The 26,213-nt window shown below is 52.2% G+C and overlaps 1 protein-coding gene across 1 annotated transcript in view; it reads right to left on the minus strand.

Moving 5' to 3' along the window:
- PHACTR3 (phosphatase and actin regulator 3) overlaps positions 1-26,213 on the minus strand; it is a 190,121-nt gene that overhangs the window by 56,856 nt on the left and 107,052 nt on the right. The window contains exons 4-7 of the mRNA XM_052651080.1: positions 20,945-21,127; positions 12,611-12,823; positions 9,888-10,062; positions 8,835-9,082 (exon numbers count right to left, since the gene is read on the minus strand). Of these exons, the coding sequence (XP_052507040.1) occupies positions 8,835-9,082; positions 9,888-10,062; positions 12,611-12,823; positions 20,945-21,127 (819 nt within the window). The remainder of the gene's footprint in view (positions 1-8,834; positions 9,083-9,887; positions 10,063-12,610; positions 12,824-20,944; positions 21,128-26,213) is intronic.

Genomic DNA, 26,213 nt, shown 5'->3' on the forward strand with positions numbered 1-26,213 from the left:
TATAATCTTTTTCAACAAATGGTGTTGGAACAACTGGACACCCACACACAAAACTGAAAACAAAAAATGAACCTAGACACAGACGTTCCTCCCTTCACAAAACTGAACTCAGAGTGGATCACAGACCAAAATATAAACTATTACGTGATAACAATCCTAGATCACACAGGCAGTAACCAAGGTGACCTAAGGTATGGCAATGACTTTTTATATACGAGAGCAAAGGCACACTTGAAGGAATAAACCAACTGATGCAGTTAAAACTTCTGTTAGAGACAATGTTAGGAGTATGATGAGAAGAGTTATGGAGTGGGAATCAACATTTCTGAAATATATCTGATAAACAAATGTCATCCAAAATATACCAAAAACCCTTAAAACTCAACAATAAGAAAACAAACCACCCAATTAAAAAATGGGCCCAAAACCTTAACAGACACCTCACCGTTTGGATACAGATGGCGAATGAACAAATGGAAAGATGCTCCATCTCACGTGCCTAGACACTGAGATGTGTGTTAGTCGCTCAGTCTTGTTCGACTCTTTGCGACCCCATGGACTGTGGCCCACCAGGCTCCTCTGCCCATGAGATTTGCCAGGCAAGCATACTGGGGTGGGTTGCCAAAGATGCTCCATGTCATGTGCCACTAGGCAAATGTGAATTAAAACAATGTGATACCACTGCAAACCTATTAGAATGGCCAATATCCAGGACACCGACAACCAACCAAATGCGGGTCAGGATGTGGAGCAACAGGAACTTTGTCCCAGGGCTGGTGGGAACAGAAAAAGCTACAGTCACCCTGGAAGACTGGGGGTTTCTTACAAAACTCAACAAACTCTTTACCATGTGACCCAACAACTGCACGCTTTGGTATTCACCCAAAGGATCTGAAAACTTATACCCACACAAAAACCTACACATGGATGTTTACAGCAGCTTTGTTCACAGCTGCCAAAACTTAGAAACAACCAAGACTTCCTTCAGTGGGTGAAAGGATGAAGGCACTTTGGTACATCCAGACAGTGGAATATTACTCTGTGTGAAAAAGAAATGAGGGTGTGAGGAGGAGAGAAACAGGTGAAGGAGCTGAAGAGGCACAAACTCCCAGTTAAAAAATAAGCGAGTCACAGGCAGGAAATGTACAGTATGGGGAGTATGGCCAATAATTAAGCAGTATCTTCGTATGGTGACAGATGGTAACTAGACCTACGGAGACCATTCTGAAATGCATAGGAATATTGAATCACTCTGTTGTGTACCAGGGACTAATATAGTGTTGTTGTAGGTTCAAAAGCAAACTCACAGAAAGAGAGATCAGACTTGAGGTCACCAGCAGCAAGGGGTGGAAGAAGGAGGAATTGGATGAAGGTGGTCAAAAGGTACACATTTCCAGCTATAAGATAATTAAGGAATGTAATGTACATGATAAATATAATCAGTAGAGTTAACATTGATGTCTGTTATATATCAGTTTTAAAGGAGTAAGTCCTAAGAGTTCTCATCACAAGAAAAAAATGTCTCTTTAGTTTTGTATTTAAATGAGATGACAGATGTTTACTACACTTATGTGAAATTCATTTCAGGATGTAGATAAGTGAAGAACATTATGCTGCGCACCTAACTTACACAGTGGTATTTATCAATTATATCGCCAAAAAAAAAAAAATGGGAAAAAGTAAAAATAAGGGGGGGGGAAATTAAATGAGTCATCCAGCCACAAAGTGACATGGCAGAAGCATAAAATGTATATTACTGCGTGAAAGAAGCCAGTGTGAAGAGACTGCCTACTGTACGATTCCAGCCGTGACACGCTGGAAAAGGCAGAACCAGGGAGACAAAAACGGTGAGTGCTTGCCAGGGGTTGAGGAGGGGGAGGTGTGAGCAGACGGAGCACAGAGGATCGTCAGTGTGGTGAAAACTCTCTACTCATGCACAAAGATGGACATGTCACTATCCATTTGTTCAGAATCACAGCACACACACACCAAGGACAGACCCGAATTAAAGCACGGACTTTGGGTGATGCGTCAATGTAGGTTCATCAGTTGTAACAAATGCTGCCACTCTGCAGAGGGTGTTGATGATGTGGTGGGGTGGGGGGGCCTGTGCAGGTATGGGGCAGGGGATACGGGAAAACTCTATTTGCTCTTAATTTGCTATGAACCTAAATTGCTCTAAAAAGCATGCTGTTGGGTTAGTCACTCTGCCATGTCCGACTCTTTGTGATCCCATGGACTGTAGCTTGCCAGGCTCCTATGTCCATGTGATTCTCCAGGCAAGAATATGGGATTGGGTTGCCACTCCCTTCTCCAGGGGAACTTCCAGACCCAGGGATTGAACCCAGGTCTCCTGCATTGCAGGCAGATTCTTTAACGGCTGAGCCACCAGGGAAACCCAAACAAAGCTTCCCTTACCAGGAACTGAACCTGGCCCATGATGGCGACAGCACCGAATCCTAACCGCTAGATCACCAGGGACTAAGAAGCAAAATCTTTTCTAAAAGTCACCTTTGATGGACCTGAGAACATGCTGCGAGTCCTGCTGTTGTCTGGGGCTGACTGCTCATGCCCATAAAGGTATCGGGTATGCGGGCGGGTATGTGTGAAAACGTCTGTGAGAGCACATACACGTGGCAGGAGACTGAAACACATAGCCCGTAACACATCCCTCTGTACTGATCAAGGCACCGGGTTTGCCGTGCATGGAAATCCAACGGTCAGACCCAGACTATAGCAAATACACTTTTCACTTCAACCGGAACCAACAGGACAGTCTGATCGAAACAGCTGATTCAGGGGCAGGTCTGCCTCAGATGGGGCCCCCACCACCTCAAGAATTAAGCCCTAATGTAGATGCTACTAGAGGATTCTGGTGGATGAGATGTTTGACAACATACACTTCCCGGAGTGCTGACGTTGGACAGACATCACGTGCAAAGGATCCATCGGCACCAAGTTATGAGGAAAAATACAGCGCAGTTTCTTCAAGAAAATTAGAGATGCCAAGGGAACATTTCATGCAAAGATAGGCTTGATTAGAACAGAAATGGTATGGACCTAACAGAAGCAGAAGATATTAAGAGGAGGTGGCAAGAATACACAGAAGAACTATACAAAAAGATCTTCATGACTCAGATAATCATGATGGTGTGATCACTCACCTTGAGCCAGACATCCTGGAATGTGAATTCAAGTGGGCCTTAGGAAGCATCACTACAAAGCTAGTGGAGGTGGTAGAATTTCACTTGAGCTATTTCAAATCCTAAAAGATGATGCTATTAAAGTGCTGCACTCGATATGCCAGCAAATTTGGAAAACTCAGCAGTGGCCACAGGACTGGAAAAGGTCGGTTTTCATTCTAATCCCTAAGAAAGGCAATGCCAAAGAATGCTCAAACTACCACACAATTGCACTCATCTCACATGCTAGTAAAGTAATGCTCAAAATTCTCAAAGCCAGGTTTCAGCAATATGTGAACCATGAAGTTCCAGATGTTCAAGCTGGTTTTAGAAAAGGCAGAGGAACCAGAGATCAAATTGCCAACATCCGCTGGATCATGGAAAAAGCAAGAGAGTTCCAGAAAAAAACATCTATTTCTGCTTTATTGACTATGCCAAAGCCTTTGACTGTGTGGATCACAATAAACTGTGGAAAATTCTGAAAGAGATGGAAATACCAGACCACCTGATCTGCCTCTTGAGAAATCTGTATGCAGGTCAGCAAGCAACAGTTAGAACTGGACACGCAACAACTGACTGGTTCCAAATAGGAAAAGGAGTACGTCAAGGCTGTATATTGTCACCCTGCTTATTTAACTTATATGCAGAGTACATCATGAGAAATGCTGGGCTGGATGAAGCACAAGCTGGAATCAAGACTGCCTGGGGAAATATCAATGACCTCAGATATGCAGACGACACCACCCTTATGGCAGAAAGTGAAGAGGAACTAAAAAGCCTCTTGATGAAAGTGAAAGAGGAGAGTGAAAAAGTTGGCTTAAAGCTCAACATTCAGAAAACAAAGATCATGGCATCCGGTCCCATCACTTCATGGGAAGTAGATGGGGAAACAGTGGAAACAGTGTCAGACTTTATTTTTTTGGGCTCCAAAATCACTGCAGATGGTGATTGCAGCCATGAAATTAAAAGACGCTTGCTTCTTGGAAGAAAAGTTATGACCAGCCTAGACAGCATATTAAAAAGCAGAGACATTACTTTGCCAACAAAGGTCCATCTAGCCAAGGCTATGGTTTTTCCAGTGATTATGTATGGATGTGAGAGTTGGCCTATTAAGAAAGCTGAGTGCCAAAGAATTGATGCTTTTGAACTGTGGTGTTGGAGAAGACTCTTGAGAGTCCCTTGGACTGCAAGGAGATCCAACCAGTCCATCCTGCAGGAAATCAATCCTGAATATTCATTGGAAGGACTGATGTTGAAGCTGAAACTCCAGTACTTTGGCCACCTGACGTGAAGCTAACTCATTTGAAAAGACCCTGATGCTGGGAAAGATTGAAGGCGGGAGGAGAAGGGGACGACAGAGGATGAGATGGTTTGATGGCATCACTGACTCAACGGACATGAGTCTGAGTAACTCTGGGAGTTGGTGATGGACAGGGAGGCCTGGCGTGTTGCAGTCCATGGGGTTGCAAAGAGTCAGACACGACTGAGTGACTGAACTGGACTGAGTCCAGTGTCTGTGATGAATAATCGATGAAGCCACCGCTTGGCACTTTTCTCCTTCTGCACCTCCGTCTGTCAGTCCTAAGTCGCTTTAGTTGTGTCTGATTCTCTGTGACCCTATAAACTGTAGCCCCTCCAGGCTCCTCTGTCCATGGGATTCTCCAAGCAAGAATACTGGAATGGGTTGCTATTTCCTCCTCCAGGGGATCTTCCCAACCCAGGGATTGAAGCTGCGTCTTTTATGTCTCCTGCATTGGCAGGCAGGTTCTTTACCACCAGCACCACTTCTGCACCTCAGAGATCTAATAAAATACCAGCTGTGACCCTAGGAGTGGGGTTTGAACTTGAGAGAAGCCAAGAAAAGCTGATCTTTGCTGCTGCCTTACCGGGCAAAGCAGAATGTGTTCATGGGTTTTTCCCATGGTGAATCATTTTCCCCTGAAAGTAAGATGTGTAGACTCTTCCCAGAACCGATATGGAATTTCTCCCTCCAAGCATTTTGTCTCAGAGATCCGTAACTCTGAGGGAGCTACGGACACACACGAGAGCGTAACAAAGGTGAAGAGCTCACATTCTGTACTGGATTTCAGGGCTCAGGGATCCCAGATGGTGTACCAAGGCCTCAGTCACAGATGTCAGGGCTCCTCTCTGGATGTGGGGCTCTCCAGGTGTGCCTCACTGTGCGCAATGGGCCCAGCCCTCCATGGATGCTCGAAGGGTTGGATGTGAGCCCCTGACCTTGAGCCCCAATGCTGGTACCCACAGGAGGGGCAGCTTTGCCCAGGTTTGCAAATATAATCAGTGCAGCCCTTCCCAAGCACAGCCTGGTGGGACCCTGGGCATGTTAACATCAGCAGAGCTTCTAGAATGAGTTCTATCCTCCCTGTTCCCATCACTACTGTCAATCTCCAAGTTCAGTTAAGGACACTAGTTTTTGGGGACAAACAACAAGAGACTCAGGTTTGGCCCACACCCTGGGAGAAACCTCAAAGGAGGAAAGTGGCTGATCCCCACAAGGGACTACAGACACCGCCTCCTTCCATCCCAATACCCAGTCATGCATGACATTTATTGTGAGTGTAGCACGTGGGGCTGCAGACATGGCAGGAACCTCTGCCTGATGAAGCCCTGACCTCAGGCATCTGTGCTGGAGCGGAGAGGATTCAGGGACAGAAGGTGAGGGAGGGGCCAGCAGGGCCATGGTGTGGAAGAGTCACTTGTTTATGCCTGCCACCTTCCTGGAGGAGGTGGCATTTTAAACCCAGTGGAGCTGCACATACCTCTTACTCAGTGGGAATGGGAGCCCTGTGGTAGATGCATGTGGAGGTAGGGGGTGTGGCCAGGTCCCCAGAGGCCCAGGAGGAGACAAGCCAGGTGATGGGAACAGGCCACAGGGGTCTCGGTGAGGACTGCCATTAAACCCTCAGGAAGCCCCTGGAGGGGTGTGAGCAAGGGGTGATGTTGCCCGATGTCCATCTGTGTGGAGGGGCTAGAACAGGGGTGATGGCGGAAGCAGGGGGGTTCCGGGGGAGGCCGAGTCCAGGCAAGAGAGGATGGAGCAGCTCAACAGAGGAGAATCGGCCTGACATCTCCAAGGAGGCACCACCTGCATGTCAGGTGCAAGGTCACGAGTGGTGAGATGGCCCCAGGTCATGGCCCCAGGTCATGGAAGGTCAGAGGCCCTGCTCATGAGGACAGGAACAGTCTGGGTTTGGAGGCAAAGGTCTAGAGCTCAGATCCGAAGGGGTCAGGTCAGAGACACCTCCGAGACCCCAGTGGACGTGCTGAGTCCACAGAGGACCCCTTGGAGCTCAGGGCACATGGGCTGGAGGACCATTGGATAGGCAGACGGCCGTCAAAGCCATTCACCCAGGAGCTACCCACTCACTCCTACTTAGAACTGGGTGTGTGTGGATGAGAGGCACCAGCCCTCTCGCAGACAGCAGTGAAACACATAATCATTGAATAACTGATAGATTTGTGAAGAGACAGAGAGGCTTCCCTGGAGGCTCAGACAGTAATGAATCCACCTCCAATGCAAAAGACCCAGGTTTGATTCCTGGATCAGGAAGATCTCCTGGAGAAGGAAATGGTAACCCACTCCAGTACTCTTGCCTGGAAAATCCTATGGACAGAGGAGCCTGGCGGGCTACAGTCCAAAGAGTTGCAAAGTCAGACACAACTGAGCAACGAACACTTCACTTCAGAAGATAGATATTCACAAAAATCATGGTAAAATTGCAACTGTGTGGAGCGCTGAAGGAAGGGTCAGAGTGCTGTCTTTAGAGTGAGGATGAGGGAGTTTGATCTGATCAGCGAGGAGGAGGCAGAGGTAGGTAGGGACCTGCCCAGGCTGCAGGTGGCCCCGCAGCTGAGGGCCTGATGATGGGGTTGGTAGGGGTTGGGGGTAAGAGGCCCTGGGGGTGACCCTGCTCCATGGGAAGAGGAGCCAGGTTACAGCATCAGGAGCAGCTGCTCCAGGTGGACCGTGACCCCCAAAGATTGGTGTACCCAGAACCTGGGAACGTGACCTTATTGGCTGGGGGTGGGGGGGGGTGGGGAGGGGAATGTAATTTGCTTTTGCAGATGTAATTAAGGTAAGGATCTTAAAATGAGGAGATCATCCAGGATTATCCAGATGGGCCCTAAATCCCATGATAAGGAAAGGAGAGGACACACAAGAGCTGAAGCAAGACTGTGGCAGCGATCTGACTGATGTAGCCGCAAGGCAAGGCCCACCTGGAGCCCCCGGCAGCTCAAAGAGGCAGGGAGGATCCTCCTCTTGAGCCAGAGGGAGCCCAGAGCAGTGGGCAGAGGTCAGGGGAGCTCCAAACACTGTACAAAGCACAGGGCAGCCCCACACAGAGGACCGTCCAGCCCTCAGTGTTGCCGAGGTCGAGGGACCTGCTTCAACCCTGATCCCTGCCTACATCAGCCATTCTCAGACGTCACCCTGTCCTGTAGGAGGCTGATGGCTGTTTAAGGGGGAAAGTCCCAGAACCAGGTAAGTCTGGGGAACACCACAGGCTTCAGCCTCTTCTCAGATGTCCAGGGTCTTTGGCTCTGGGTTTCTGACATGAAGACCCTGGTTTGACTTCTGTCAGCCACTTCCAACCACATGAGAGCTTCATCCCCACCCCACCTCCCCCACACACACTATGGCTGGTGCTCCCGGAAGTGCTTCACTAGACCCAAAGTGGACAAGGTCCAGAGGGATGCAAGGTCACAGGAGGGGTGAGTATCCAGCCAAGGTCAGTGTCCAGTCCTGGGCTCCTGGGCTCCTGGTCTATCCACCTGGTCACAGCTGCCCCCGCCTGACCCCCTTAGCAACAACCAAGTCACAGTCAATACCAACCTTTCCCTGTTTTCCATCAACACTGGGACCAGGTCCCCAGGGGCTCCCTGCAGACTGTGGTGATTGTCCCCATGAGATGCTTTCAGGAGGAACAATAACCCTCCCCTAAAGGCCTTACAGCCGTGTCACTCTTGACCCTCCTACAAAAGATGGCGCTCAGCACAGCTCACATCAGGACCGAGTGCCCATTATCATGAGGGGTCTATGATGTTCTGGCTCGCGAGCCCCCATATCCTCAAGGATAAGACGGAGCAAATATTCTAACCTGGAGAACACATTTTGAGGACAGACAGACCTCCAAGGACCTGGTGGACACATGGTCCTGAACAAGCAGACACTGCCGGGTTTATAGTAGTTCTGAGAGGACCACTGGCATCAGCCCGCCCTCCCTTCCTCCCTCTTCCGTCTCATCTTGCTTTCTTATTAACATTTTCTGCTACATCCTCCAAATGCTGGCAATCCAAGAGCCACCAACACAACGACATCCTGCCGCATCATCCCAAGCATTGATGCTCTCAGTCGCTGGCTGAGCCACTTTTATTTTTTCAAATACACATGAAAATGTATATGCGACTGTCAGAATCAAACAAGTTTCCTCGGGTTCCTCCTAACTGTGCCCTGAGCCAGCCCACAGGCCCCAGCTCACATACAATGGGGCATCTCTCTCCATTACTCCCTGGCACATGCCCTCCACCCTGTGCCCTCGGCTCTGGCAGCAGAAGAACCCCCAAACCTGCGCTTGGGCTCCATGCCTCTGGAAGGAGGCTCCCGCCCCAAGAGACCCACCCTCTGCTCACCAGAGATGATGGAGTCGTTCAGGGCCTCTTCGTCCTGATACAAGAGCAGGTCGTCCTTGAGTTCAGAATTCAGGATCAGGTTCTCCTTATTCTCCTCAGACTCCTTGGCCACAGTCCGCTTACCGTCAGGGGCCCCGTCGAAGCTCCAGGCCTCCTCCCGCTCCTTGCCCCGCTCCACACTGCACGTCCTCGACAGCCGGACATCCATGCGCTTCTTCGGGGACCCTTTACTGTCCCTGCCTTGGAAGCTGAATCAGAGATGCAGCTCAGGTTATTCACTGTCCCCGTTACCCAGACACCCTGCAAAGTTGACCTGAAGAGTTATAACGGGCTTTGCAAAGACAGCCCCTGAGTGTGTGCAACTGATGCTCAGGAAAAGAAGTGCCAGAGGCTCACAGGGCTTTCAGCCCAAGGCTGCTCACAATGTGTTGTTCTGAATGATGCTGACATGCATGTAATAAAACCTGCTGAGACAGCGCAGCCAACGTGCAGATTAAGGATTTCCTAAGAACCGAGCAGGGCATCTTCTCTGCCCAATATTTCTGCCAAGCCACACGTGTGTTCTGGTATCTGTTTGGCCCTCCAGTGACTCACTAGTCTTCAGCCTATGAGGCATGTGAGGTCAAGAGTAAGAGTCAGCTTCCGGGCAGGTAACTTATGCTCTCGCCGGATGAAAATGGGACGCGATCAGAGTCCCCAACAACATAACGGCTACTTCTGCCTCTCAGTCCTCTCGTGCGATGCTCCCACTCGACCCTGGGTCCCTAGACCCTCCAGGGGAAATGCAGGGGCTTTGTGCCTGGTTCTCATGTGTACAATTCCCACCGTATCCCTCTCAGAATGTGGCCACTGAGACCAGCTACCAACCAGCTGCAGAGCCCGGTGCAAAATTGAAAAAGGAAGTGCCTTGCTCAACAACTGAGAATTCCAGGACAGTGAGAGCAGACCTATGAGGCCAGCCTGGATCCATCCCCTGTGACTCCTCCCAGTGAGATTGGCCTTGGATGGGGTGGTCTAGGCACACAGGTCCCCCTGTCAGGGGAGGGGCCTCACCTGTCCTGGCGGTGCTTGGTGGCCAGCGCCCTGTGCAGCTCCTCAATGACGCGGCTGGGGGGCAGAGGCCGGTGGACAGTGGTGAGATGAGGAGACCCCGTGGGCGTGGAAAGCTGTCCTCGGAGGGAAGGGTCAGTACTTTTCCCGCCAGAGCCTTGAAAGAGTGTGGCCTGGCCTGGGGCATGAGAAGAACCAGTAAGAAGATAAGTCTTTGGGGTCAGAGACGAGGGGCTTTGCTGAAACACAGGAGCCCATGAGCAGAGAGGATGCAGGGCTCCAGGCCAGGTGAACTCACTCGTATCCTATCTGAGATGCTGTGCCTGGCTCCCTCCCCCCAGAGACAGAGATGGGTACATCCCTGATCAGTTCCCCTCCATCCTTGGGACCCCTGAGCTGAACGGATGGCAGTGCCCACAGGCCCTTGGCAGGGTCTCATGCACGGAAAGCCCCCTTCCTATTTCTCTATGACAAACTTGACATCCTGAAGCCACACTTCCTCTTGTGGAAGCTGGAAGAACTCCCCAAGCGCTACAGCCATTGCTCAGCCTGGACCAGCACCACAGCCTCCCTTTGCTTCCCCATCACTCATTCATGTCTGCCTCCAATTTGCACCTCTCCTTGTGGGAGTCTTCTGATCATGGCTCTCCCATTCTCCTCGGGACAAGATCTGGGCTGATGACAAGTCCCAGGGCCCCACAGGTTGTTCCCAATCATATTTTAATATGCTTATTTCTCTTTTTAAAAATATAAATTGAAGTATATTTGATTTGGGTTTCCCTGGTGGCTCAGCAGTAAAGAATCCACCTGCCAAAGCAGGAGAGGCAGGTTCGATCCCTGGGTCAGGAAGATTCTGGAGAAGGAAATGGCAACCCACTCCAGTATCCTTGCCTGGAAAATCCCATGGATAGAGGAGCCTGGTGGGCTTCAGTCCACGGGGTTGCAAGAGTTGAACACAACTTTGCAACTGAATACTCACACATAATTGATCTACAACATTGTGTTAATTCAGATGTACAGCTAAGTGATTCAGTTTAATATTGAGACATATTTTGATATGTTTAAAAAATAGGCAACATATTTTAAAAGTATTAAATGCCATGCGTGTGGGTACTCAGTGGGACTGACCCCATGGACTGTCTCCCGCCAGGCTCCTCTGCCCTTCCTCCTCCTCTGCTGCCGCCTAGTGGCCACATGTTGAAGCAAACATCTCGACCCTAAAGAAAATTAAGACCAAGTCGCCAAAATGCAGACTCAGCTACGAGAGATCCAGGCAGAAGTCCACAGCAGGTAACCCTCCTGTCCTCTCCCACTCCTAATCCAGTCCTCAGACTCCTCACCCCTGAAGGGCGGGTGGGAGTCAGAGGAGCTGACCACAGGCTCCTAGGACCCACGATTTAAGGCGTGGGGAGAGTGGAGGGGTCATGGGATACAAAACGGGCTGAGGTCTGATCGCGTCCAAGCACAATGCGGGCAGAAAGTCTCTATGCAAATTACACAGGAGCCAGAATAAAGCGAGGGGATGGTGCCTTAGCCAGTGGATTTATGTTTCAATGGATGGAATGGGGACTATCGCGAAGATAGTAACAAAATACAGGATAGTATTATTTGCATCAGAACTTCATCTGTGTGACCATATCACCCAAGGACTAAATGCTCTGACTCATTCCCAGAGATGGAGACAGAGGCAGGAGGCAGATAAGGGGATCATATCACCTGACTGTTCCTTTTATCAGTCACCTGCGCTTGCTGAGCACCTGCTGTATGCAGACACTGGGATCTGGGCTAAGGGCAGAGTTCCCTCCCTAGAAGGGCCGGTCCAGGGATCAAGGGCTGAGCTCCTGCAGTGCCTGGGGCTGGGCAGCTCCTGACAAGTGGTGAGTTGTCATATTATTGGTGGTGGTCAGGGATTAGAGTAATGCTGCTGAGCTCTGCAATCCACTGTCACCTTCATGCCCACTGCCCGCAGAGGCAGTGTAAGGATTTATTCTTAAATAACAATCATCTCTTTTCCTGAGACCAGCAGTGTCTCCTGTTTCCAGCAGTGAGGAGACAACATGTACCAAAACTTGAAAAGTCAATGTCTCCATGTCCTGGGATCTTTCAGCCAGGGTGCTCAAAGCTACAGAAGGAGATGCCCTGGGGGGCCTCTGCTTAGCTGGGCTCCCCGCTCTGACCACCACCCTGCAAGTCTGGTGTGGATTCCTGGCTCTGCCTTGCCGGTCGGAGCGCCCACAGAGGTGAGCAGAGATCATAAGTGAGAAAGAGAGAAAGAAAGGGAGGGGAGACAGGGTTGGGGAGGGAGGGAAGGAACAGAGAGATCGAAAGAGAAGGAGGGGAAGGGAGGTAGAAGAGGGGGAGATGAGAGGGAGGGACAGAGGTAAAGGGGAGGGAGGGAGAAGGTAAGAAGAAAGAGACAGACACTGACCCAGAAGCAGAGAAAGACAGTCAGACACATGAGCACCCAGATAGAAAGGCTGTGGTTGTGTCTCCTGCCTTCAGATTCTGGAAGAAATCTTTGACAATTGCCCCATGTTTGCTTAAGGGAGCCCAAGGCCCTGCTCCTGTCAACCAAGCTCCTCATCAAGGGCCGCCCTCCCACCTTCAGCTCTGTTCTCCAGAACCTGCCCAGAGCCCCACCCACAGAAGCAAAGGGTGAGAGCCAGCCCACAGTGGGAGCCCAGTCAGGACCGGTGGGAGGCATGGGTGGATGCTCGTAGACCCACCTGTGACACTTCTCGTGGTTCTGGAGCCTGCCTTGGGTGGTGGGGTGGGCAGCAGTGGGGGGCTTGGGAGCTGGCCCACGGATCTCTCCAGGGGTCTGGGAGGACTGTCCAGGGAGTCGGACGCAGCTAAGGCTTGAGAGGGCTCGTCTGTGCTAGGTGGGAGGCTGCTGGCGGCGTCTGCTTCTTCCTCTCTGGATGCTGACGACATCTTGGCTGGTTCAAAGGAAAAACAGAGTACACAAACCACTGCTTCTCTGACTGGGGCAGGTGTGAAGACAGCGCGGGGGCTTTGGCTGGGTGGGCTTGTCATCATCAGACCGAGTACAGAGGGGTCACTTCCCAAACAAACGCAATTCCCAGGGAGCTCAACAATCAACAGAAACATCAGAAGCAGAGGCAGGAGGGAAGGAAGAGGGAGACAACTTCAAGAGTGTGGGTGACTCTGTCCCTTTTCCCCCTCAGCTGGTGGCACTGAGGCTTCCACCTCACCTGGGGTTGCTGGTCACCAACACAGGCTCTGGAATCAGACCCGAGCTGGCCCTGCACTTTCTCTGTGCCCTCGGATGAGTTACTGACCTCCTGTGTCTCCATTTACTATGGATGACGTTGGAGTAACAGCCAGAGTCCCTCCCAGGATTGCTGTGAGGTTTAACCAAGAAGCAACAACGAGATGCATGTCTAGCACATTGCAGACCTTCAAATTCCTGAGCTACTGATTTTCTGTGCCTGGTTTTCCACAGCCCTGCCCTGGGCGAGCCTGTGAGCTGAGTGGTGAGGGGGAAGCAGGGGGGTTAGCTTTGAGGAAGAGTCAGCCAGCCCAGAGCCCCCTATCCCTCTTCTTCCAGCTGCTGGTCAGGTTCCTCCTGCTCCAAGAGCACTGCCTGTCCACCCCTGTGCCTTCGCCCTACCCACCAACCCCCTCCTTTCCCCCTTCTGTTTCTCCAGCTCAGGTTCCACCATCCGTCCCTCAACCACCATCTCACCAACAGCCCTCAAGCCCTCTGCCACACTTCCTTTCCACTTAGCTAATTGGGAAAACCCCATCTCTGGATGCAGCCTCCATCTGCTGGCTCCTGTCACTGTGGAGCGCTGTGGAAGAAAGACAGCGACACGGGAGCCCCCATCCTGGCATCTCAGGACCCCCTTGCTCCACGCCCTTGGCTCTGCTCCATCCTGCAGTCACTCAGCTTCAGACCTTCTCTGTGTCTCACCTACCTCCACAGTTTCTTACTCCCTCCTCCCTTATAGCCTTACCTCCAGATTTATAGAGGAAACTGAGGTTATCAGACCAAGGGGTGCGGGGGAGCTCAAACACAAACCTACCATCCCTGATATACCATTCCTCCTCCCCTGACACAAGAAGAGAGGCGGCTTCCCATCCCCACCTTGGGACTCCAGCCTCCCTACCCTCTCAGACCACATACCAGGTGCCCAGCCCTGGGGCAAAGCATTGCCCCTCATCATGTAATTTCATCTTTGCAACCACTTATGAGCGAAGAGCCTAACTCACTCTGCAAAGCTGGCCCCACGGTCACTGTGTAGGATTCACCCATCAGTCAGGGAGTATTCCTAGCAGGGAAGGGTGCTGTCCGTGGTGCTGACTGAGGCAGGCCTGATCCTGTCCACACAAATCTCCGAAACTGTAGAAGGGACACTGCACGTCCCATACACCCCACTGTCATCACCATTTCCATTTTCTTATTGTCCCTATTGGAAGCTGAAGACCTCGCCGGCCAGACCTTCTCCCTTGTGAAGCTCATGGAGATGCAGAAGGGCTGGGCCTCTCAAATCCTGATGATCAAGATCTGAGAAAAGAAATGTCCCCTTCCCACCCACTGCAGATGTCAGTCAGGTTTGTATCACTGAGAACAGCCATTATAGCATGATCCTCACTTTATGTCCTGTATGGATATGCACGTGAAAACACTACAATTTTATTATTATTACATATGCCTTATTTAGCTTTTAACTTGAAATTTTTTTTAATTGGAGGAAGAATGCTTTATAATGTTGTCTTGGTTTCTGCCATACAACAATGTGGTTCAGTCACAGTTTTTATATATACACACACACACACACACACACACACGTATATACATATATACATATATATATATATCTCCCCTCCCTGTTGAACCTCACTTCCCCCCATCCCACCCCTCTAAGTCATCACAGAGAGCCAGGCCAGGCATCCTGTGTTATAGAGCAGCTTCACACTAGCTATCTGGGCTTCCCTAATGGTCCAGCAATAAAGAATCTGTCTGCCAGTGCAGGAGACGTGAGTTGGATCCCTGGGTGGAGAAGATCCCCTGGAGGAGGAAATGGCAACCCACTGCAGTATTCTTGCCTGGAGAATTCCATGGACAGAGGAGACTGGGAGACTACAGTCCATGGCGTTGCAGAGAGTGGGACGTGACTGGGCACGCATGCACACGGCACTGTTGGTCTATTTTGCACATCCCAGTATACATGTCAATGCTGCTCACTCACCTTGCCCCACCCCTCCTCCCCCTGCTGTGTCCACAACCTTGTTCTCTACTTGTGTATCTCCATTCCTTCCCTGAAAACAGGCTCATCAGTACCGTTTTTCTAGATTCTCTCTCTGTGTGTGTATACACATACATACATAAATACATAATATTTGTTTTTCTCTGACTGTACTTCAAGCTGTATAATAGGCTCTAGGGTCATCTACCACACTGCAACTGACTCAGTATAACTGTCCTCAAAAGTATGATTTGTTCATAGATTTTTTTTTTAAGACTCCTAGACTTCAAGACCATTGTTATATCCTACAAACTGTTACCTGTTACTTCTAAAAGTCTACAATTCTGATTGTTTTAGTGAAAAAGTTTCGCAAAAATATGAAAAAACATTTTCTACTTCTGGGTAAAAACAGACGTGTGGTTTCCTGTTGAGCCAGAGGCAAGTGAGAGCCATCCCTTTTCTCCACATGGGCAGCAGCCCTGTGACTGTGTTGGGTCTCCTGGTCTGTGTAAATCAGTGCAGGGCAGTGGACCCTGATTCCTGGGAGGCCATGCTTGCAGATGGAAGCACCAGCAGATGGGGTGGCATGAGACTGGGGGACTAGTTCCAGGCTTGGTTCCTACCCTCTGAGCACCCAGCATGCTCCCCATGTCATGGTTTCGGGGGAGACAGGTGACAGAGGAATGACTCACCTGACCTCAGGCCCCCCACTCTTCCACATCCATCCTTCTCCTCTGTTGTGATACGACTTATTCAAGAAGCATGACCTTGGTCTCCAATCGCTAAACCTCAGTTTCCTCAGCTGTATAAAATACCTGCTGCTGCCCACCACCAGGAAGGGAGGGAGACTTCCATGAGATCACAGAGCAGTTGTTAGAAGCAATTCAGAACTTTGGACAGTTACAAGCCACTCTGCCAGGGAGAAAAGCATTTTGGAACAGCAGCCATGGGCTCCATCCACCAGATGCTGTAAGACAACCAGACTGTCTCCAGACGCTGCCCAGTGTCCCCTCCAGAGGGACGCCGAAGGCTTGAGAGCCCCTGCTTGAGGCAGACACTACTCAGACTTCCGAGGAGATGCTCTGTGGGGTCTTGTGGAGAGGGCGGCCCCTCCTGACACCCACAGCTGTTTGATATTAAGTCCCCCGGGTCCTGTCACCATGGAAACTCCAACAGGCCAGTTTCTCCCTCTGGGCCTTGGTCTCCTCACTGGAAATATGGACAAGGTGGGCATGTCTGAACTGGGTTCCACAGGTTCCCTTGGGAGGGTCACCGAGAGGAGGGTTAGCAAGGAGACAGAGCAGCCCAGGGTCAGGGTCCCCACACCCTTGTTGGCCAGAACAGGTCCACTTGGCTGTCTCAGCAGAGTCCTCCCACCTCTGTGGCTCCTGGACACCATGTCCCCTGGTGCCCTCCTGCCACACTGGCCTCACCTGCTCAGCCCCTCTCAGGCTCCTCCGGACTGCCCCAGCACTAAGCCCTCGGTCCTCTTCTCCTTAACTCACTTTCTCATCTAATTCTCTCCTCCAGTCCTCTGGCTTCAGAATCCATCCCATCTCTGTCAACCCTTGACCCTTTCCCAGTGCTCCAGACTCATCCGTTATTAGCCACTCTGACACCTGTGTCTGGAGGTCAACATCAAAATGAAACACAGGCAAACCCATCTCCTGATTTCCCAGGAGAAACCACCCCCCTACTCCCTCTTCTCTCTCACTTATCCATCCATCCATCTCACAAATGTCTTTGCCGAGGCACCCTCCTAGGAGCTGTGGACAATGACGCTGATCAAGACAGAACCCCACCTTCACCAGACTCAGTTCATGGTCCCCCAGCCGTCCAGCCAGACTGGACACAATGCTCCGTCCCTCTCCTGTCCTCCTCACCATCCAATTCATGAACACATCTTGGGCACACTACTTCCAAAACAGTTCTCAGAAATAGTCCTCTCAGTGTCAGCCACTCCAGCCTCTGCCTGGACCTCAGCAGTGGCCTTCAAGCTCCTTTCCTCCAGCCCATGATGCCCCAAATCGAGTCTCTAAAGAAGAGGGTGGCAAACTGTTGCATAAAGGGCTTTCGCTTTGCAGGTTATAAGTCTCATGAATGGCAACCCACTCCGGTATTCTTGCCTGGAGAATCCCACAGACGGAGGAACCTGGTGGGCTACAGGGCTATAGTCCATAGGGTTGCAAAGAGTCAGACAAGACTGAGTGACTAAGACTTTCATGTCATGGCCCAAACCTGTTGTCTAAAATAGGGGCAGTAAACTTCTCTGTAAAGGGCTCGGCTTTATATCTTATAAGGTCTCTTGGTGCAGAAAATTCTGCTGGCGGACACAAAGAGCAAACTCGCCTGGCCGCCCACCTAAGTGGATGTGGGGCCTCGTGTCACCTCAGTGTTGCCCAGTAGACCTTTCTCAGATGATGGAAATGCTTCCGCCTTCTCTGCTACAGCAGCCACACTGGCCAGTTAGCACCTGACCAGTGGCTGATGGAACAGGAGAACTGGATTTTTAAATTGCTTTTGGTTTAAATTCAGATAAATCACCACGCAGCTAGTGGACAGGGTGGCTCTGGATTTCTGGGAGTCAATGGCCACAGCCCTTCAACCAGAGAGATCTCAGGATAAGCTTCCAGCAGACCCGTGGAGGTCCCCTCACCCCACCGGCCCAAGGTGGAATGTGGGTCCCCCATGTGCTCTTGGGGATCTGGGATTCAACACACCAGGCACTTGCACCCCAAATGTCCTGTGATTCTCTCCTCAAAACTCATCACACATTGAGTCCTCACACCCCAACCAGTCTGAAGGGTCCTAGTCTGGGGAACTTGTATCTCAGCACCTCCTCTCTAAATCGGCATCTTCCTTCGCACCCCATGTGAGCATGCAGCTACCACTGTACTCCAGAATACTGTGACCCTGAAACATTAACATCTCAAGGGCTGTGTCGATTTTTTTTTTTTTTAATGTAAAAGCGGACGTCAGCTTTGCATGTTCGCTGCATTTGGAATTCCTTCGCTGCATTTGGGACACCTTCAGGGTGTCCCTTCCTGCCCTGACCAGCAGAGGTCGCTGTTCACCCACCGAGCTCCCAGCCAAAGTTCTGCCTGGGACATGCTGAAGGGGGCGGGGGGGGGGGGGGGGGGGGGGGGGGGGGTTGGGGCGCGCTTGCTTTATAACCTGTTATCACCCACCAGAGACGTTCTGAGACTGAGACAGACCAGCCTGAGAGGAGGACTGGGTGGGCTGGGGGGACAGCTGCTGTGGTCAGTTTCAGTGAACCCCAGTGACAACCTGCATGCTTGGACATGGGCGAGGAGACTAGCCAACTCCCAGAAAAGAGGTTCCACAGCTCGGGCCAAGCAGTGGACGTCGGTGACGTGTGGACACCTGCTGAGAGGCTGGTGTTGGGTACAGGAAGGGTGCTATCTCTGCCTGGTCACCAGGTTCATGGTGCCAGCCCACGAGCTGATTGTACAGACAAAGGCAGGCTGGGTCTGACCTGTAGCCAGCAATCTGCTGACCCTCTTCTAGATGACAGAATCACCCACATTCCAGAACATGCCAGAAGCACAGCAAAGTCTGGCTATAGTTGGGGCTGTTGAATGTTATAGTTAAGAGCATGTCTGGGAATCAAATTCCAGCTTCACTACAGATGTGCTCTGTGGCGTCAGGGAAGTGACTTAATCTCTCTGGTCCATCTTAAAAAAAAGGAAGGCTTCCCTACAGCTGACTCAGGCTGGTGTTTGGCAGAAACCAACGCAATATTGTAAAGCAGTTATCCTTCAATTAACAATAAATAAATTTAATTTTTACAAAATGGGGGCCTTCCCTGGTAGTAAAATGAGAAAGGATTCTCCTCGTAATGCAGAGGATGCAGGTTCAACCCCTGGTCAGGGACCTGAGAGCTCACGTGCCACGGGGCAACTCAGCCTGTGCACCGCAGCCACTGAGCCCGTGAACCCTAGAGCCTCTGCAACAAGAGAAGCTGCTGCAAGGAGCCCCAGCACTGCAACTGCGAGGAGCCCCGACTCACCAGAGAAAAGCCCGAACACAGCAATGCAGACTCAGCGCAACCAAAAATAAAATGAAATTTTTAAAAATGGGGCCAAGATAATCCAGCATAGAGAACATGCTCACTGAATGCCACTTTTCCTTTAAGTTTGTGTACTCACGGGAACACCAGCGCTCAGCCCCAGTCCCACAGAATCCTATCCCACTTAACATCAAAACAACGGGTCCTCCTGGGATTTTTGAAGAATGTTCTATGGCTGATGCCATACCATCCACACAAAACCAGGAACCACCCCAAACACAAAAGCCCAAAGCCAACCCAAATCACTGAACCCAATCTTCTCAGCTCCCAGCCACAGTGACCGTGCGGGAACAAGGGCCCAGTGGGCGTGGACTTTGATGGCTGAAAAGCAGCTAGCTACACACATGGAGTTTTGCAAATGCTCCTGAGTTTTAAATCCAGGCAATGTTGGAAGTGGTGAGTTTAAGGTCTCTGCATTAGATTTCAGTCCACTCCTCATTGAAGGGGCTTTGCTCAAGGTCAGGCTTCCAGAAGAGACTGGAGCTGCAGTCCTGGTCTGTGTTCTCGGTGCAAGATTTGTGACCTACAGGGCTGCCAGAGACGCGGGGGAGTCCCCATTCTAAGCAAAACTCAGGTGCACCCACACCCCCAAAGATGCGTGCTGTTAGTGTCAGGGCCTCTGGGGGGCATTGGCAAGCAACCCAACACCAGGAGTTAATGCATCGCCCTCCCCCAAAGGGCTACTTTTCCACAGTGTATGTGTGTGTGCTCAGCTGTGTCTGACTCTTTGTGACCCCATGGACTGTGGCCTGCCAGGCTCCTCTGTCCATGGGGTTCTCCAGGCAAGAATAGTGGAGTGGGTGCCATTCCTTTCTCCAGGGGATCTTCCCAACTCAGGGGCTGAACCCTCACCTCTTACGTCTTCTGCATCGGCAGGCGGATTCTTTACCACTAGCGCCACCACAATGATGACGACAAAAGTGATGATGACGATAAAGGTGATGACGACGACCCCTGGCGGCAGCAAACGCTGGGTGAGTGCTCAGTCTGAGTGACAACTGAGCCAAGTGGTTTCACCTTAGCAACCCCAAGAAGTGTGTGCCACATGACCCCACCTATGGTTGACGACACAGCTTCAGAGAAGATAAGTGACTTGTCCACAGTCACACAGCTTGGTGAGGAATTCAGTCACATCTCAAACCCAGGTCAGGCCGAAGTCAAAGAATTGCTCTCAAGTTTCTAGTTCTATACCCTTGGAGCTTCCCTGGTGGCTCAAAGGTAAAGAATCTGCCTGCAGTTCAGGAGACACGGGCTTGATCCCTGGGTAGCAAAGATACCCTGGAGGAGGAAATGGCAACCCATTCTAGTATTCTTGCATGGAGAATTCCATGGCTAGAGGAGCCTGGTGTGCTACAGCCCACAGGGTCACAGAGTCAGACACGACTGAGCAACTAAAAACAGCAAAACCCCTTGGATGAGTTACCTGGGTACCCCCTTCTCATCAATAAGTGGGAGGGGGCAACAGCATCAGTTATCTGGGTGTTCTTCCAGGGCTCCACATGCCAACATACGTGATAGCGCTTAGAACGGCGTCATGCACACAAGCAGCCAAGTGCGTTAGCTCTTCTGGTGCCAGCGTAACGATAAAGATCAGTAGCTGCTGATACTCTAACCACACCTCAAAGGAACGAACCAGCCCTGCTTCCTCTAAGCACAACCTTCCACCAAGGCTGCTGCCCATCGTGGGCCGGGACCCTCGTCCCACCCAGGTTAACAGTCATCCTCAGAGCAGCTCGACCCCAGCGTCCAGTCGATACCTGCATCGTCAGCATGGTTATCCGAGGCCAGCGGCTCATCCAGGGAGGCCTGGTCTGTCCCTGTGGCCAGAGGGCTTCCCGGCGGGGCTTCCTCTGACGTCAGCGGCTCCTGCCGGGGTGTGGAGGGTTCGCTCTGTGCAGCGCGGGGCTCTCCGTCGGGACTGCATGCTTTGTTCTCAGCATCTGCAAGAATGTCAGCTATCAGCCGAGTCTGACTCCCTTCCTACCGGCTCTCATTCACGCAAGGTGACTTCCTGGAAGAACGCCATCCCGGGCTGGAGTCGTACCCTGCATTGCTCCCACACACCTTGGGAATTCTTCTCCAAATCCACTGTCTTCCTAGGGCAGCACCAAGCATCACAGCACACCTGCCCCGGCCTCTGCCTGCACCACTTCCAACCCACATCTGAGCCTCTGTGGTGCCCCTGTCCCACCAGCCAAGGCCACCCAGACAGGGGATGACAAGCGCCAATTGCTGTGCATCCCCAAGGTGCTAGGTTGTCTATAAATAACCTTCCACTTCAGCACCCCCTTCCTACCATTTGGTCCCCAACACACAAATGCTTCTCATTTGTCAGATCTGACATTGTGCCAACCCCAGAAATCTGGAGGTTAACAAGACAATCCTTACCCACCTCCCACAGGAGGCTTAAACTCTGGGTGGCCACACGTGGCATCACCAGCCCAGGAACAGGGCACAGCCCAGGGCTAAGCAGGAATGAGGGAGTCCTTGGTCGAGACGGTGGCCATCCCAGGACGGAGGATACCAAACTCCTAGCAGGACACCTCGAGAAGGATCAGCACCACCCCTTGCTTGGGGCTCAGTGGCTGGAGCCTTTGAGGGTCTGGCCCTTGCCTGGTTGATTGCCCCCATGGGGTCATATCAGCGTTGAGGGGCTTGATGCTCTGGAGCATAATGACTGATGGTCCAGGTATAAGAACCACACAGCGCAGGTCCAGGCTGGAGGCTCAGCCAGTCAATCATGGTCAGCTGAGATCAGCTCCTAGCTCTGGGCTCATGGCACCCACACAGCCCCCTGCTCAACCTAATCCCCACAGCCGGTTCATCCAGGCCACCATGGGGCAGGGTGTCAGTGTAACCTGTGCACATCCAGAGGGCTGGCCTGCTCAGCACAGTGCGGGGGCAGCCTGGCTTGGAGAACACGGAGGCGGGTGGAGAGGGAGGAGAGATTGATTTCAGAACCGGGGGTCCACTGCCCACGTCAGTCCTGATTCTTACCTGCTGTCAGGTGGCAGTGCCCCTTCCATTCCCCCAGGTGTCCCGCTGCGAGAAAAAGCATAAGGTTTCCCTCTCCACCCATCCACTCCCTGCCCCCAGTTCCTGTGCCGGGGCAGCAAATGGCTCCAGCCCCCAGCTTCCACTTCTGTAGAATGGGGCTAACAACTCCTTGCTTCAGAGAAGTCAGTGCAAGGATTCAGTGAAGCACTGTCTATAAACCGTCTGACATAAAGCAGACACCACGCATGTGCTTTCGTTACCCTCATTGCTGTTGTTGAAGGGGACGAGGGAGAGGGGGACGAGGGCGATGGTCTGGCCACTTGGCCTGGGCCCCTCTGCCCATGTGGCATCAACAGGCTCCCTGAACAGAGCCCTCCCCGACCCAGGCCAGGACCGTGACAAGACCCTAGAGGGACATACGCTTGTCACCACGGTTGTTCATCTTCCCTCTGCTGCATGTCCCCTCAGGGGAGGTGGGGGGAGAGGGCAGAAAAGACAGAAGTCTGAAGATCTGGGGCCCATAAGATGCCATCTGTGCAGCCACGTCACCCAGTTGGGGGCGGGGTCTAGCCCAGGTATTGGCGACCTTTCCCCAGAAAAGAGAAGTGGCCGGTATTTGTATTTTAGACCTTCTGGGCCACAGGCCGCAAGAGCCATGCTCCATACTCCTTTTCTATTTTTACGAAAATCCTTTAAGTTTAAAATCATTTTAAGCTCAAGGGGCTTTACAAAAACAGATCCTCAGCCAGATCTGAGCAGCAGTCAACCAACCCCACTCCAGGAAAACCAAGACACAAGCCAAGAGAACCTGCCCAGTGGACACAAGTAGAGGTCACCAAGCTCAGAACTATAGCATCTTGGACCCTCTCTCCTGACGAGTGTACACACACCTGACGCGCAGCTGTGACAGTCCCTGCTACCAGCTTACTTGTCCATTGGTTACAGGTGACAGCCAGCACTGACTGAGGCTTTGCAGGGCTGCAGGCACTCTGCTGGCACCATCTCACCTGAGCATCATAGCCTCCCACCCCTTTAGGTCCTTTATAGATGGGGACCCCAAATTTTAGAAGCGGTGGCTCATTTGCTGCTGGTGATGATCCCTGCTAATAAAGGCATCTCAATCCTCCTCATCAATAAAATGGTCAGAACGCTGAACCTGAAAGAGACCCAAAGGTCCCCACCCTCCACAGGGCTCAAGAAATGCTGCGCCCCAACACACAGTTCTGGGGCTCCTCCACCTGCTTCTGTGGCTTAGCAGGCTTGCACGACTCTTTTGGGCTGTGCTCAGAGCTCCAGCTCATAATCATGTTCAATGAAAAGTTACAGTTCTCAAAATAGCCCGGGTGGCAGGGTCGTTGCTAAGCAACGCTGGGGGGTGGGGAAGCTGCGGGCAGCTGGTCCCCTGCTCCCCTCACTGTACGTCGGTGCTCTGTCCCCGCCAGGCCCTTCCAAGGGCGGCAGAGGGAGCACGAGCCGGGGTCACTCACAGAGCAACCACGGAGAGAGGGGACACGCCACAAACATGCAACACGCACCGTGCAAGCACACGCATGCATGCGCACACACACAGACACTGCCCCTGGCATTCCTGCCAGACTTGACACTGGCAACTGCCCCAAGAGAAGGACCTCGCGGCCTCTCGGGTCACCTGAACACAGCACAGGGGCAACCATCACCTCCTTCTCAGACCACTGATGCAGAATGAAACTCCTTAAATCATTTAAGACAAAGCCAAGAGGACACACACTGGAGGATCAGCGAATGCCTCTCAGGAGCACAGAGAGCAACTGGACAGAGAAGCGGGGGTACTCCTGTCCTTACTCAATGTGCTTGGACGGGGGAACCCCATGTGCGGCTGGGATGCCAGCCAGCCCTTGCCTGACACAGACACGTCACCAGCCAAAGCAGTGAAGACAGAGTGAGGGAAAGGTCAGCTCCTCACCCCAGGCGGACCCGGTCCCATCTCACGAGTCTCCTAGCAATGCCAACAGGGTCCTTCCTGGATCTGGCAGATTCTTAGAGCTTCAGGAACCAAGGCGAGCTCAGAGGGGTTCACATAAAGCACGTGTTCACAGTATCACAAAATAACACACCACCTGCCTCACCAGGAGCAGGGAGGGCAAACCCACTCACTGGACATAGGCTTGTCTCGGGGACGCACAGGCACCCCTGCAGGCCTGTCCATGGCCAGCTCATGCTGCCATGATCCTGATTGCCTTGTGGGCAAACTCTGGAGCTGGGGGGATGTCCATGTACATGTGAGTGCACACCTGTGCAGGGTAGAGGACCTTCCTGGGTTTGCCTGGCCAAGGGGATCCCAGTGCGAGTTCCTGGGGCTGTGAAGGACTCCAGGCCACTCTAGGCCCCTGGGTGACTATCACAGGCTTACTTGGCCTCCCAGGTGCCGCCCAGTGTGAAGTCCAGGCTGGGGTGGGGGTGGCTGGCCACAGTGGGGTACTTCTGGCAACAAAGCTCCTGGCTACTACCAGCCCAGTTGGGCGGGTGGGGAGGGTGGGGCAGGGAAGACCATCTCTGAATTGTGTGGGAGGTGGATGGTTCAACTCGCGAGGCCACAGATTCTTATCAGTCCAGCAGGAACCGCGCTATCCCAACTGCAGGACAAATTAGGGACAGACCAGGCCTGACCAAGAGCTGGACCTCACCTGCAGTGGGTACAGGCATTTTCTGAACAAGCACAGGACTGAAACAATCGGCCCAACAGGCATTTATCCCCGGAGGCTGCAGCCAAACATTCTCAGGTCGCCTCTCATCACTGTATGTTCAGTACACAGTCGGCGCAGAGTTTAAGGGGTACGAGTGGGCACTGAGCCCACATCCCTGCCCCCTCTCCCTGACCCAGGTCCCTTCCTGGGACAACCCCTGCTGCCTGACTTCTCACACACACCCCCCAACCAGTGACATGCCCCCAACCAGCAATGCCCCCCAGCAACACCCCAGCAGGCTCACCCCAGACTCTGCCCACTCACCCTGTGGCTTCCTGGGGCCCCCGGGGCCCCGGAGGAGCCTGTCACCCAGCCGCTTCCTGGGGAGTCTTATTCTCTTGGCTCTGTCCACGTTGGAGGAAGAGGCAGGAGGGCGCTAGGCCCTGCGTAATGCCCGACTCTCTCCTTTTCCCCATTCCTGACCTCCCCGCTTCCCCACCCACCTTCTCTCAGCAGCTCCTTCTTGAGGTGCCTGCTCCCTTCCCCCGTGGGGTTCTGCACGGGCTGCTCCATGGGGCTGGAAGACGCTACCCGACTCCCTATCGCTCTCCGTGTCTCGCCCTTGGCGGCACCAAAGTTAGAGCCAGCTGGGGAGGTTTATAAAGCAGGACGCCTAAGCCCCGCCCCCAGCGCCTTGGACAGCAGGGCTCCCAGGTGACCCTAATTGTAGCAAGTTCGAGAAGCAGCCTGTTGACTCCTGCCACTTTTGGCCCCTCCAGCATCAGCCCCGCTCACATCTTCCATGAGCTCTGTGCCTCTCATTCACCACACTCAGCTCAGCTGTGACTGTATGTTGACTTGTGGGATTACCCAGTCTTTGTTCCCCGCCAGACTGTCGGGGTCTCTGGTAGCTCGAACAGTAAAGCATCCACCTGCTAATGTAGATAGACCTGGGTTCGATCCCTGGGTGGGGAAGATCCCCAGGAGGAGAACACGGAAACCCACTCCAGTATTCTTGCTTGGAGAATCCCATGGACAGAGGAGACTGGCGGGCTACAGTCCATGGGGTCACAAAGAGTCGGACACGACTGTGCAACTGAACGACAACAATAAAATTAAAACAGTCCAGATTCCCATCTCAGCGATGACATTCTCCTAAATCTGAGACACAGACTAACCGTTTAACATCTGAAAGTCCCAGGACTTGATACCAATGCCGCGCCCCGCCCCCCCCCCCCCCCCGCCTTTTTTCTTGTACCAGGCAAAGTTGGATTTTTAGCACTAATTTCCCATGTAGTTTTCCCTGAAAACAGTATCATCAAGCTACTTTTCTTCTTAAATCCAAAAAACAGAGAGGATATGAGGG

This window comes from Budorcas taxicolor, chromosome 13 (assembly GCF_023091745.1).
Source record: "Budorcas taxicolor isolate Tak-1 chromosome 13, Takin1.1, whole genome shotgun sequence".
In the NCBI taxonomy this organism is placed as follows: domain Eukaryota; kingdom Metazoa; phylum Chordata; class Mammalia; order Artiodactyla; family Bovidae; genus Budorcas; species Budorcas taxicolor.